The sequence below is a fragment of the Cavia porcellus genome, unplaced genomic scaffold (assembly GCF_034190915.1).
Source record: "Cavia porcellus strain 051 isolate PalLab524CR breed Dunkin Hartley unplaced genomic scaffold, mCavPor4.1 scaffold_8, whole genome shotgun sequence".
Lineage (NCBI taxonomy): Eukaryota > Metazoa > Chordata > Mammalia > Rodentia > Caviidae > Cavia > Cavia porcellus.
The window spans coordinates 3,101,489-3,113,470 of NW_026947491.1; the positions used below are offsets into that span (position 1 = coordinate 3,101,489).

An 11,982-nucleotide genomic window follows, 5' to 3' on the forward strand; every position below is an offset into this window, starting at 1 on the left:
TGTCAGGGAACAGGCCTGCTAGGACCTGAATCCGGCATGCCTGGACCCATCCCTGGGCTCTCTGACACCTGTCCGGGGAGAAGCAGCCTTATCATAGACCACCTTCATTCATGGCTGCTCATGGTCCCCATCTGGTTATAGAACAAGGACTTGAAGAGCCGACTTGTGCATCTGGAGGGCTCCTACAGGTCCAGCAAGGAAGGGCTGGTGGTACAGATGGAGGCCCGGATCATGGAGCTGGAGGACCGTCTGGAGAGCGAGGAGAGGTGCGGGCACCCCCAGAGTATGAACCCCTTCCCGACCCCACAGCCTGGGGGAAGCGGAGCAAGTATGGCCTCGCTGTCCCTTCCTGCTCTGGATGATGACAGGCTGACGCTGCCTGGGGGCAGAGGCCATTGGCCACCTGTCAGGGTGGGCAGCACCCCCACAGAGACAAGAAGGGTGGGAGCCCAGGTGCCACTCCTTCCCACGGTTCTCTGCGGCAAGCCTTCTCTGAAAGCTGAGGACCAGCACCAGGACAGAAATGACCAGTCTCCAGTTCTGATTCATGGCCCTTCAGCTTCTGGAAGGGTGTATCCAGAGGGCTCTGAGGGGGTCGCGCTGGAGTGGACCAGGGCAGACCCCAGCACTGGCTGGCTGCGATTCCGTATTAAAACGAATGAACTCAGGACAGTGCTGGCCCCACTGGGCTTCTGACTGGCCCTGCGTCTCACCGGTCACTCCTGCCCGAGTCCTGTTGCCCTTTCCTCCTGCATGGTTGTCTGAGGTCTGACTCTAAGCTCCAGTTGACCAGGCACCCCTGGCTGCAGGTCCCCCACTCTGCAGCCAGAGCCTCCTGCAGAGCTGAGAGTGAGGGATGCTCTCTCTGCCTCCCCACCCTGGCAGGGACCGCACCAGTCTGCAGCTCAGCAATCGCCGGCTGGAGCGGAAGGTGAAGGAGCTGCTGATGCAGGTGGATGACGAGCATCTGTCGCTGACGGACCAGAAGGACCAGGTGAGGTGTCTGCCTCCCATCCTGGGCTGCGGCAGTGGGAGGGAGGCCGGGCTGCTTCCCACTCCCTGGTACAGACCAGGAACTTCCACGGCCCTCAATGCTGAACATGACGTTCATAAACCATGACTTTGTTTACCGGGGAGAAGGTGGGTGGCATTGCACACCCCTCAGTCCATCCTTTTTCCTGCCACAGCTGAGCCTGCGTTTGAAAGCCATGAAGCGGCAGGTGGAGGAGGCCGAGGAGGAGATCGACAGACTGGAGAGCTCTAAGAAGAAGCTGCAGAGGGAGCTGGAGGAGCAGCTCGACGTGAATGAGCATCTGCAGGGCCAGCTCAACTCCATGAAGAAGGACTTAAGGTGGGCAAAGTCATGGCCCTCAGTGGCTCTGTGCACGGTTCAGAGGAACCCTGTGTGCTGTCCTTACAGCGGAGTAAACTGGGTGGGCACTGTCCTTGTGGCCATCAGGGGGAGCCTCAGTCTCAGCAGACAAAGCAGCTTAAACCTGCTGTCTGAGGGAGGAAGTTCTGATTTTTATCCTCAAAGGGTCGTGTGCTCCCAAGCCTCCCTGGCCAGGAGTCGGGACAAGGATGGCAGGGCCTGATGGGTCCCTTCTTCTCCCTAGGCCAGTGTGGGGTTGACCTCCCTTCCTGGAGGCTGACGGTGCCCAGGCAGCAAGTTGACTGCCCGAGTGGTGCTCTTTCGGATGAGTGTCAGTCCCCAGCCCGTGGACATCACCATGTGTGACCTGTTCATGGGAAGCTGGGCCCAAGGCCAGCATAGGGCACAACATGGATGGGGCATTAGAATAGATCACCATTTAAGACATCATGAACTAATGCCAAGTTTAAAATTTATTGCATATGACCCTTGGAGAATAAGATATCCAAAGTTTAAGTTAAAACAGGATGAATATCCTGCCACACTACAGTGGGGAAACCGTAGCCCTGGTCTGGGTCCTTTCCACGTGGAAGGATTGGAGAGGGGGAGGTGCCGACACAGATTTACTTTGAGTGGAGTTGGCTGGGTCTCCACACCACCCACCGCATCCCACAGCCCAGGAACTGTGCCTGTGCTCTCCACAGACTCAAGAAGCTGCCGAGTAAAGTGCTGGACGACGTGGACGACGACGATGACCTCAGTACAGATGGTGGGAGCCTCTGTGAGGCCCCACTGAGCTTCGCCTTCCCCAGGGACAGCACCATGATCAGCCAGATCTAGCGCCGTCCACGATGCTGCGGGACTCTGCAGGCCAAACCGGGAAGCCCAGGCCACCCCCACACGGCCCACCGCGCTCCCTGGGGTCTCCAGGCCCTTGACAGGGAGGACGTGGGCCTTGGTGGGGCCAAGGCCATGTTCTGCACAGCCATGCCTCCCCTGCCGAGAGCCGGGGTGCCAAGTGCTCCTTCCTGCTTCAGAGCCACATGCAGGGAGGGGGCGGGTACCAACTGTGGACCAGGCCTCCTTTGGAACATTCCACCACCTTTCTGGGGTGGGCCCTTTGTAAAGTTCACATTTCTATCCCAAGCATTCTTTTTAAGACTCAAAGCTGCTAGGCTTCATTAAGAGTGGAGGTCAGAGACAAGGTAGTGTCAGCCACTTTGGAAACCAGAGCTGGGAAGAGGAATCGCAGGGACCTGTGCTGGGAGGGAGCAGAGGTGCAGGTGGCCTGGAGAAGCGGCTGCTGCTGATCATGGGCGGGGGTCGGGGTGTCACTGTCCTCTGTGAGCTGTTTCCCGCCTTGGTTGCTCATTTCATCCAGCTTTTGGACCATGCTAAGACCAGTTTCCGGTCACCAGTTTCCATTACACACACGGCGGTGGGGAGACTTGTTAGCGAGTGACACTTCTCTAGAGGCACAGGCTGTGATGTCACGTGGTCCTCTGCTTCCCCCACCATGGGCTTCTGAGCTCCGCCTTCAGGCATGGCGTGGAGAGGATCAGGAGCTGAGATTCCCAGCGTAAATATGAGGATGAGGCAGGAAATGTTCAGTGAGGTCATGGGGCGAGGGTGGGGGAGAAGCGAGCAGCAGCTGTGTAGGTGGGGCTAGCTTGAGGAGGAGGGGAGAACTGGGGGATGTGGAGATGGGGAGGGTTGAGCTGGAGCTGCAGCAGTATTCAGAAAGGGGATCTGTCTGTGAACTGGAGGTCTCCTTCCCCCTGCTGGGCACCAGGTCTGGGGCTGAGGCCATGCATGGGTGGCATGGCAAGGTGGGTGGCTTCAGGAGGATGCCGGGATCCCTGCACAGCCACAGGACATGGGCCAGGTGGCTCAGGGGGGAAGTGGCCAGGGCAAGGACAGCAACTGTGGAGTCCTTTTGCATCCCAGTAGGTGGGAGGCCTGTGGCCAGGGAAGTCCAGGGCACTTGGCTGGGGGTCCCTCTAAGCTTAGGGTCCTGGAGTTGTGTGACCAGATGCTGAGTCCTTGGAACTGGATGGCCAGGCCCTCTTCTTCCAGCCCCAGTCCCCAGTCTGTCCTCAGTACTGCGAGGGGTATCTGTGGCCCCACTTCCTCCCTCAGCCATTAGTCCATGTGGCCAATCTGTCGGACACCCAGTATGCTGGGCACAGCCCTGGACACAGGGGCAGGGGCATCTCCAGTGGGTAAAATGTCCTCTTGGAGCTCAGTAGTGACCACATGGATGAAGGGCCTGGCAGTGCAGAGCCCAGCCCCAAACCCTCTGATCTCTTGGGATGCGACAGTCAGAAGGGTTCTTGGACCATCAGAATGTGTTTCATTTCCCTCCAATGCCTTGCGCCCCAGTGCCTAGAGCACAGAGAAGAGCTCAGCTAGCCCGGAGCTGGACAGGAAGCATCGAGTTTGCTTCATTCTCTCTGCTCTTCCTGGCAGCCGTGAAGGTGGCTGTTGGGAGCAGGAGGGCCCTGAGTAGAGCAGGGGACACCATTCAGAATGCCTTCGAAAAGCTGCTGAAAGTGTTGCTGTGTGGTGAGGATGTTGATGATGGCGCCACGCTGTGATGCAGGTGGCTGTGGCCAGGAGCCTGCAGTATGGGGGGAGGGAGGGAGGGCACTGCACTGGGGATGGGAGAGGCGTCTTGGGGCCTGGCTCGTCTCTGTACCCAGACTGAGACAGGGTCCTGGCTGGGGTAAGAGGAAGGTTAGGGCCTGGCCTGTCCCAGCTTGTACACATGGTCATTGCTCTGTCATCTATGTGTTACACACTTGCTGTCCTCTTATTTAGTGCTTTAAGAGCTAACTACTGCTCAGGAGTATTTTCTTTAGCTTAAAAAGAAACAAAAATATGTAAGAAAATGTGTGGCCAAAGGCAATGATGAAGACAATCATCAGGTTTCTTACAATGTCCTTTCCTGCCTCAAGAGCGTCACCCGCCACACCTGTTTGCTACTCTGGTGGGTTTTGTACCGGGAAAGGATAGTCTTCTTGTGGCTGCCTCCATGTAAGTGAATTCCTGGATGCAGCAAGATTTCCTTCCAATAAACAGTGTCGTCCAGTAGGACCCTGACTTTCCCACCGCTTTTGCGCCTTCCTTTCCTCTGGAGCTGGGCCCGGTCCTCCTAGAAACAGCCAAGAGCTCCTGGAGGAAGCAGAACTCGTGGTTTCTAGCCCCAGGCCCAGTTTCTGAAGCAGGAGGGTGGGGAGTGGTCAGCAGGACATGCAGAGAGGATGGATGGGCCTGGATGGCTGAGAAATGCGCAGTGCCCAGGGGATGGCAAAGTGGGTATGCTGTCCAGCATTCGTGGCAGGCTGCGCAGCTCCCTGGAGTGCTCTGCCCTGACCCCCAGGTCTCCGCAGGCACCCACAGTCCTGATGAACACACAGCAGGTTCTACAGGCTCTGCCTCCCAGGAAACCCAGCTCCTGTCCCCCAGGGGCCACATGTTGACCCTTCCCATGGTCCTCAGATCCACCTCCCGGCCTGTGTTTGAGAGGCCACTCTGTGGGTTTCCTGGGTGACTGTTATGGTCAGGTTGCAGGTGGAGACCAGGACATTTGTCCACAGCATCCTGCAGCGTATGGGGGACCCCGGCGAGCTCCACTGTGTTAAGCTCCTAGGCAGCTGAGGGTTGTAAGATTTGTGCTCTGAGCTCTTCGTGGACCAGTGGGGGCCAGTGGTTCCCCCGAACTCTAAGGGGGCCACACATCCCAAATTAGAGGTGGTCTAATTTTAAGTACTCAAAACCTGATAAATTTTGTTTGATTTCTCTGTAAGTCAGGTATATTGAGGTGTCACTTTATAATTTGTAGGGAAAGCCTCCCTTTCTGATATTAGTTGCATTGGAAGCTGGAGTTTTTACTCTGAGTTTGGGCCCTCTGTCAGTGGCTTCTCCCTCAGAATCATACTCCCACCCTACACCTTGGGCCAACAGAGAATGTGCTCAGGAGGCACAGAGCCAGCAGGAGAAGCTGCCCCACCCCAAACTGCACCTCCCTACCCCCATATTCTGTGTGTTCTGCTCCTGGCCTCGAGGAGCTGCATTGGACATCCATCTGCAGGCTTTAGTGCAAACTCTTCAGCTCCCAGATGCAGACTCATGTGGGGCTTTACACTGAGTTCCAGGACTATATACATATACCCTGCAATACATACCTACATATATTCCTATACATATGTACACATACATATACAAATACATGTGCATATGTGTGTATTCCTCTAGTGAACCCTAACCGGGTTACAAACATGTTAAAACAAGGCATTTGATCTCCAACAGTTTCCAATTGAGGATGTAAGTTTATTTCGTTGAGAAATTTGTGTTCCTACCACCAAGAATCATCCATTGTCAGTAGTTGTTCATATATGTATTTCACATTTTAAAATAAAAACTAAAATATTACACACCCTTTCAGAGGAACACAATACTCTTTCGCAGTGACCTGAAAGAAAAAGACATTGACAGAACACCTAATCAGGAATTTTAAAAAATGACTAAGGAAATTCAATGAGACGCAAGCAATAAGAGACATAATCCAGTGAAGTTAAGAAAATAATTCACAATATGAATGAGAAATTCAGCAGAAGGAGATCATAAAACAGAGCCCAAAACAAGTTTGGAACTAAAGTAATTCAGTGAAAAAACAAAACAGCCAGGCACGGTGGCACATGCCTGTAATCCCAGCATCCAGGAGGCTGAGGCAGGAGGATTGCAGTGAGTTGAAGGTCAACCTGGGCTACACAGTGAGTTCAAGGCCAGCCCGAGCTGCATAGTGAGACCCTGTCTCAAAAACTTAGAAAATAAATAAAACATACATTTGAAAGGTTCAGTACCAGACTAGACCATATAGAAGAAATAATTTCTGAACTTGAAGACAGATACTTTGAAAGATCACAATGAGACAAAAATAAATTTAAAAACTTAAAAAATGAAGAAAACTTCCAGTATTTATGGAACACTGTTGACATTTGTGTTCAGGGAATCCCAAGAGGAAAATAAAAGTATAAAAAACTTCAATGAAATAATAGGTAAAATTTCCCTAACCTTGGGAAAGATACAGATATCCGAGTACAGGAGAATCAAAAGACTGCAAATGGATTTCCTTTAAAAAAAAGGACCTCATGAGTGATATGGTCAGGAGTCATTTTGGGGAAGCATTTATTGTTTAAGACTGAGCTACTCTGGGAATCAGAAGTCACAGTACAACTACCCTTCCAGGTTGTTGGTGCCTCCCTACCAGAATGGCTGGTGGGGGAGATTGGTACAAGATACAGTCAGAGAGAGGGGCTGGGCTAGTCATAGACCCCCTGAGAGGGTTAAGCTGTGACCAGCACAGTCTGTTAGGAACGTGGGGTTCCAGCCCCCTGCGGTGAGAAGCCACAACAGCTGTGTAGTTCTTCGAGGGGAATGGGTGTACAAGTGCTGTCATGAAGTCCAGCAGTCTGTTTGTCCTTTTTTCTTGCTACCTACTTCCAACACAGAGCTAGGTGGACTGTTTGCTTTCCCTATCAGTCAACATGACTAACGATGTGCCTTGGCTTGGACACAAGCCACATTCTGGAGTATAGGGACAGAAAGACCCCTGGAGCAAAGAGAGCACCTAACAAGCCCAGTGCCAGAAAGCAGGGTGGAGGCAGCGTTGGCTTCATATGCACAGAAGGCACAAGCACTGAGAAGATACTCCAATAAAATGAGACCTCCCAACAGATGCACAAATCCCAATATAGAAACACAAGAAGTATGAAAAAACAAGGGGACATCGCCCTTCCATATTTCCACAGTTTGCCAGTATAAATGCAAAGATATCAAAGTCATAAAATGCCAGACCAGGAATTTAAAAGGCTGATTTATAGAATGAATGATTACTTCAAAGATGACATAAATAATAGCTGAGTGAATTAAGAAAGACAATATAGAATATGAAGGAGCAAACAAAGTGAGTGATTATAAAGAAACAAACAGAAATTCTTGAAATGAAAAGTACAAGTGAAATTTTAAAACCCAGTGGAAAGATACCTGTAAGCATGCCCCTGGAGAAGGTAAAATGTCAAGACTTGAAGATAAGGTTGAGGATCGATAGATGTACAAATTAACAGAAAAAATACTTGAGAACAAAACCAAGAACTCTCAAACAAAAGATTAAATTTATGAATTTTTTGGTAGAAGGAGACACTGAGGTACATGCAATGGTGTAGAACTTCTAGTTAATGAAATAATAGAAGAAAATTTCCCAAATCTTGGGGGAAGTAGCTTTAGGAGGCATTTAGAACCTTAACAGATACAAACAAGAAAAGGATGGCATGTGAAATGGTAGTTAAAATAGGAAGAGTAAAGAACAAAGAAAGAATACCGACAGCTGTACGGGAGAAACAAGAGGTCACTTACACAAGCAACCCATCAGAATAATTTCAGACTTCTCTGCAGAAATCTGGAAGAGCAGGAAGGTGTGGAATAGTGTCCAAGCCCCGAGGGAAAATAATTGCTGACATAGACTACTTTATCCAGTAAAGCCATTCTTCAAAATTGAAGGAAACATGAAGATATTCCAAGATAAGAATAAACTAAAGAAATTTATTACCACTAAGCCAGAAAGAATTGCAGAAGACTCTTGAAAGGAAACCCACACACAAAAGAGGAGTAAAAATGTGCTATTGAGGATTAGGAAAGAATCAAATATTAGCAAAACAACAGAATGACAGGAATGGTGCTTACCTTTCTGTAATGACAATGCAAATGATGTTAATCCTTCAATTAAAAGACACGAACTGGTGAACTAGGTTAAAAACAAGCCAATTCTTTGCTGCTTGCAAGAAACTCACTAGCAAAGATGTACAGTGGAATCTCAGTTCACAGACACTTTTGTTTGTGAACAATTTGGGTTACAAACATGCATTTGGCAAAATTCTGTTTCTGGTTGTGACCTCCACACCAGGTGACAAACATGACTGCGGCTGTGTTTCCTGAATGAAAAGGAATGAGGCCATCTTTTCCATAACTGTGGGATGAATTTGGTTCATGAACCAAAATATCACTGTACGTAGACTGGAAATGAGTGGATAGAAAAAACATTCCATGCAAATAGAACTGGAAGCAAGCAGGAATATCTATATCCAGATTAGACAAGACAGACACCAAGACAAAATTAGACAGCACAGAGGAGGCCATTACATATTGGTAAGGTGAGCTGTCCACTAAGAAGATTTAGCAGTTGTAAATGTGTATGTACCAAATATCTGTGTGCCCCATTTCATAAAAGAAGCACAGTTCAACATAAATGGATTTGTAGTTCCAGTGTAATAATATTAAGAAGTGACTTCCACACCCTAGGTCATGAAGGCAAAAGGAGAACAAAGAAACATCAGAGTTAAACTACGCTGCACATCGAATGGACTTGAGACGTCTATGTGCAACATTCTGTCCAGTGACTACAGAATACACATTCTTCTCACACGTTCACGGAACATTCTCCAAAATAGACCATATTTAAGGGTGTAAAGCAGCCTTAATAAATATAAAAAATAACATTTTTGCATTTATTAGATCAGTGTAATTAATCTAGAAACCAACAGCATGAGAAACCAAAGCCATTATATACACACATCAAGACTGAATAATTCACTTTTTTTTTTTTTTTGTCTTTTTGAGACAGGGTCTCTCTGTGCAGTTCAGGCTGGCCTTGAGTTCACTTTGTAGCGCAGGCTGGTCTAGAACTCACAACAATCCTCCTGCCTCAGCCTCCCGAGTGCTGGGATCACAGGCATGAGCCACCATGCCCAGCTGAATAATTCACTTTTGAATGATCAGTGGGTCATTGAACAAATAAGGGGGAAAATGTAAAAATTTCTAAAATCAAATGAAAATAGAAATACAACATACCAGAAAAGGCAGTCCTAAGAGGAAACTTTATAGCTACAAATGCATAATAAAAAAATCAAGAGATCTTAAATGAGTAAACTAATCATCTAAAGGTCTTAGAAAAACAAAAACATGTTAAACATACCTAAACATACAAAGAATTAAAGAAACTCAGACCTCCGAAATTCAAAGATCCAATCCAAAAATGGGCATCTGAGATGAATATGCAATTCTCAGATGAAGAAATGCAAATGGCAAATAAATACATGAAAAAATGCTCATCATCATTGGTCATTAGAGAAATGCAAATTAAAACCACACTGAGATACCATCTCACTCCTGAAAGAATGGCCAGGATCAAGAAAACCGACAACAAATGCTGGAGAGGCTGTGGGGAAAAAGGAACTCTCCTGCACTGCTGGTGGGAGTGTAGACTGGTACAACCTTTGTGGAGATCTGTCTGGAGATTTCTCAAAAAGTTGGGACTGGAAATCCCATTTATTCCAGCTATTCCACTTCTAGGCATATTCCCAGAAGAACTGAAAGCATCATACCACAGTGATATATGTGCACCTATGTTTATAGCAGCACAATTTGTAATCGCCAGATCTTGGAAACAACCCAAGTGCCCATCAACTGAGGAATGGATAAAAAAGTTGTGGTATTTCTATACAATGGAGTATTATTCAGCTATAAAGAAGGATCACATTGAGATATTTATCAATAAATGGGCACAGCTTGAGACCATACTCATAAGTGAAATAAATCAATCTCGCATGTGTGAATACCGAATAGTTTCCCTAATGTAAGTAATGATTCAAATATATAAAAATATGTGGTAATCATGATTCCCCATTAGGTGGCCTTGAAGCCTTATAAAGTTTTCACTCATTAATTAGAAAGGCTTTATTCTGGGCTTCTTGATATGAAAATATTTGAAGTTAGAGTATATGAAGTTTTACCCAAATATTTCAAGGAAAAAGACACTATGGTAACTACTATTAAGTCGGGTTGTAAGGTGGTGAAGTACTGGGTTGTTGAAACAGTCATGCTGTGACCTCTATTGTTATATTGTTATGTCCTGTTTTATCTCAATCTCCCCCTTATTGTTTCAAAAAAATAATTATTTAGTCATTTAAAAAAAAAAAAAGAAAAACAAAAACAAAACAAACCCAAAAGAAACAATGAAAAAAAATCAGAACTAAAATTAGAGACTAAAAGAATTTACACAGCATCAACAAAGAGTTCTTCTTTGAAGAGAGAAGCAAGATTGATAAACCCTTAGCCAAACTAGGAGAAAAAAAAGACCTGAAATCAGTACAGTTAGAGATGAATAACAACACCACGGAAACCCAGCAAACTGTGTGCCCTATTTCATAAAAGAAATACAGTTCAACATAAATGGATTTGTAGTTCCAGTGTAATATTAAGAAGTGACTTCAGGGCTGGGGATTTAGCTCAGTGGCATAAGTGCCTGTCTGCCAAGTGTGAGGTTATGAGTTCAATCCCCAGTACCAAAAAAAAAAAAAAAAAGTGTCTTCAACACCCTGGTCAATGCACTGAAATCCAGAGCATTATTAGGAATTACTTTGAAAACCGATATTCTACTAAATGGGAGAATGTAGAATGGATAAATTTCTAAATATAACCTACCAAAACTGGGCCAAGAGGATATTAAACTTGAACAGATCAGTAAGAAGGAATGAGGTTGAAGTAATAATAAGTCTCCTAACAAAAAACCTGGGACCAGAGAGGTTCATGGTTGACTTTAGCAAATCTTTAGAGTGCTAAAATCAATGCTCCTCAAATGATTTCATGAAATGGAAACTCATTTATGAGGCCATCATCTTGCTGCCAAATATGGACAAGGACACACACACAAAAGAAAAATATTCACTAATATCCTTGGTGAGCATAGATGGAAAAATCCTTAATAAAATATGCAAACTGCATTCAACACCACATGAAAAGGATCATACACAGTGACCATGTAGATTTCACTCCAGGGATGCAAGAATGGTTAGCATATGCAAATCTTTTTTTCTTTTTCTTTTTTGGTACCAGAGATCAAACCCAGGACCTTGTACTTGCCTGGCAGGTGCTTTGCCACTGAGCTAAATCCCTGACCCTCAGCACATGCACATCAATAATGTAAGTGGAATCTAGGCTAAAATTCACATGTAGTGATGCAGAAAAATCCTTCAACAAAATTCAGCATCTCTTCATGACAAAACCCCTAAAGAAATGAAGTGCTGAGGGGTCATTCACCAATCTAGTGAAGACCGTGTACACTAAAGCCACAGCCAGCATCAAATAGAGAAAACTGAAAATCTCTCAAATCAGAAACAAGATAAGGATGTCCAGTCTCATCACTCTTATTTAATTTAATTCTTGAAGTTTTAGATAAGGGAATTGAGCAAGGGAAAAAAAGGATAGGAAAGGAAGAAGTCTAATAATCCCCAGTTGTAGATGATATGATTCTATACTTAAAAGACCCTACAGACTCTACCAAAAGATTTTTAGAGCTGATAAATTCAGCTATGTAGTGGAATATAAAAATCAATAGCTTTACTATACAGCAATAATGGACTGAGAAAGAACGCTATTCACAGTAGCTTCTAATTAAATAAAATACCTAGTGATCAATCTAACCAAGGAGATGGAAGAGCTCTCCTTTGAAAATTTTAAAAGAGTGTAGAATGAAACTGAAGAAGACATCAGAA

General features: G+C 46.3%; 1 protein-coding gene across 2 annotated transcripts in view; it reads left to right on the plus strand.

Annotated features, from left to right (window-relative positions):
• Cgnl1 (cingulin like 1) overlaps positions 1–4,479 on the plus strand; it is a 110,151-nt gene extending 105,672 nt beyond the window's left edge. For both annotated transcript variants that reach the window (XM_063254277.1, XM_003462056.5), the window contains exons 16-19: positions 142–266; positions 886–994; positions 1,188–1,351; positions 2,077–4,479. In XM_063254277.1, the coding sequence (XP_063110347.1) occupies positions 142–266; positions 886–994; positions 1,188–1,351; positions 2,077–2,212 (534 nt within the window). In that variant the 3' untranslated portion in view covers positions 2,213–4,479. The remainder of the gene's footprint in view (positions 1–141; positions 267–885; positions 995–1,187; positions 1,352–2,076) is intronic.
• Positions 4,480–11,982: the final 7,503 nt, after the last annotated feature.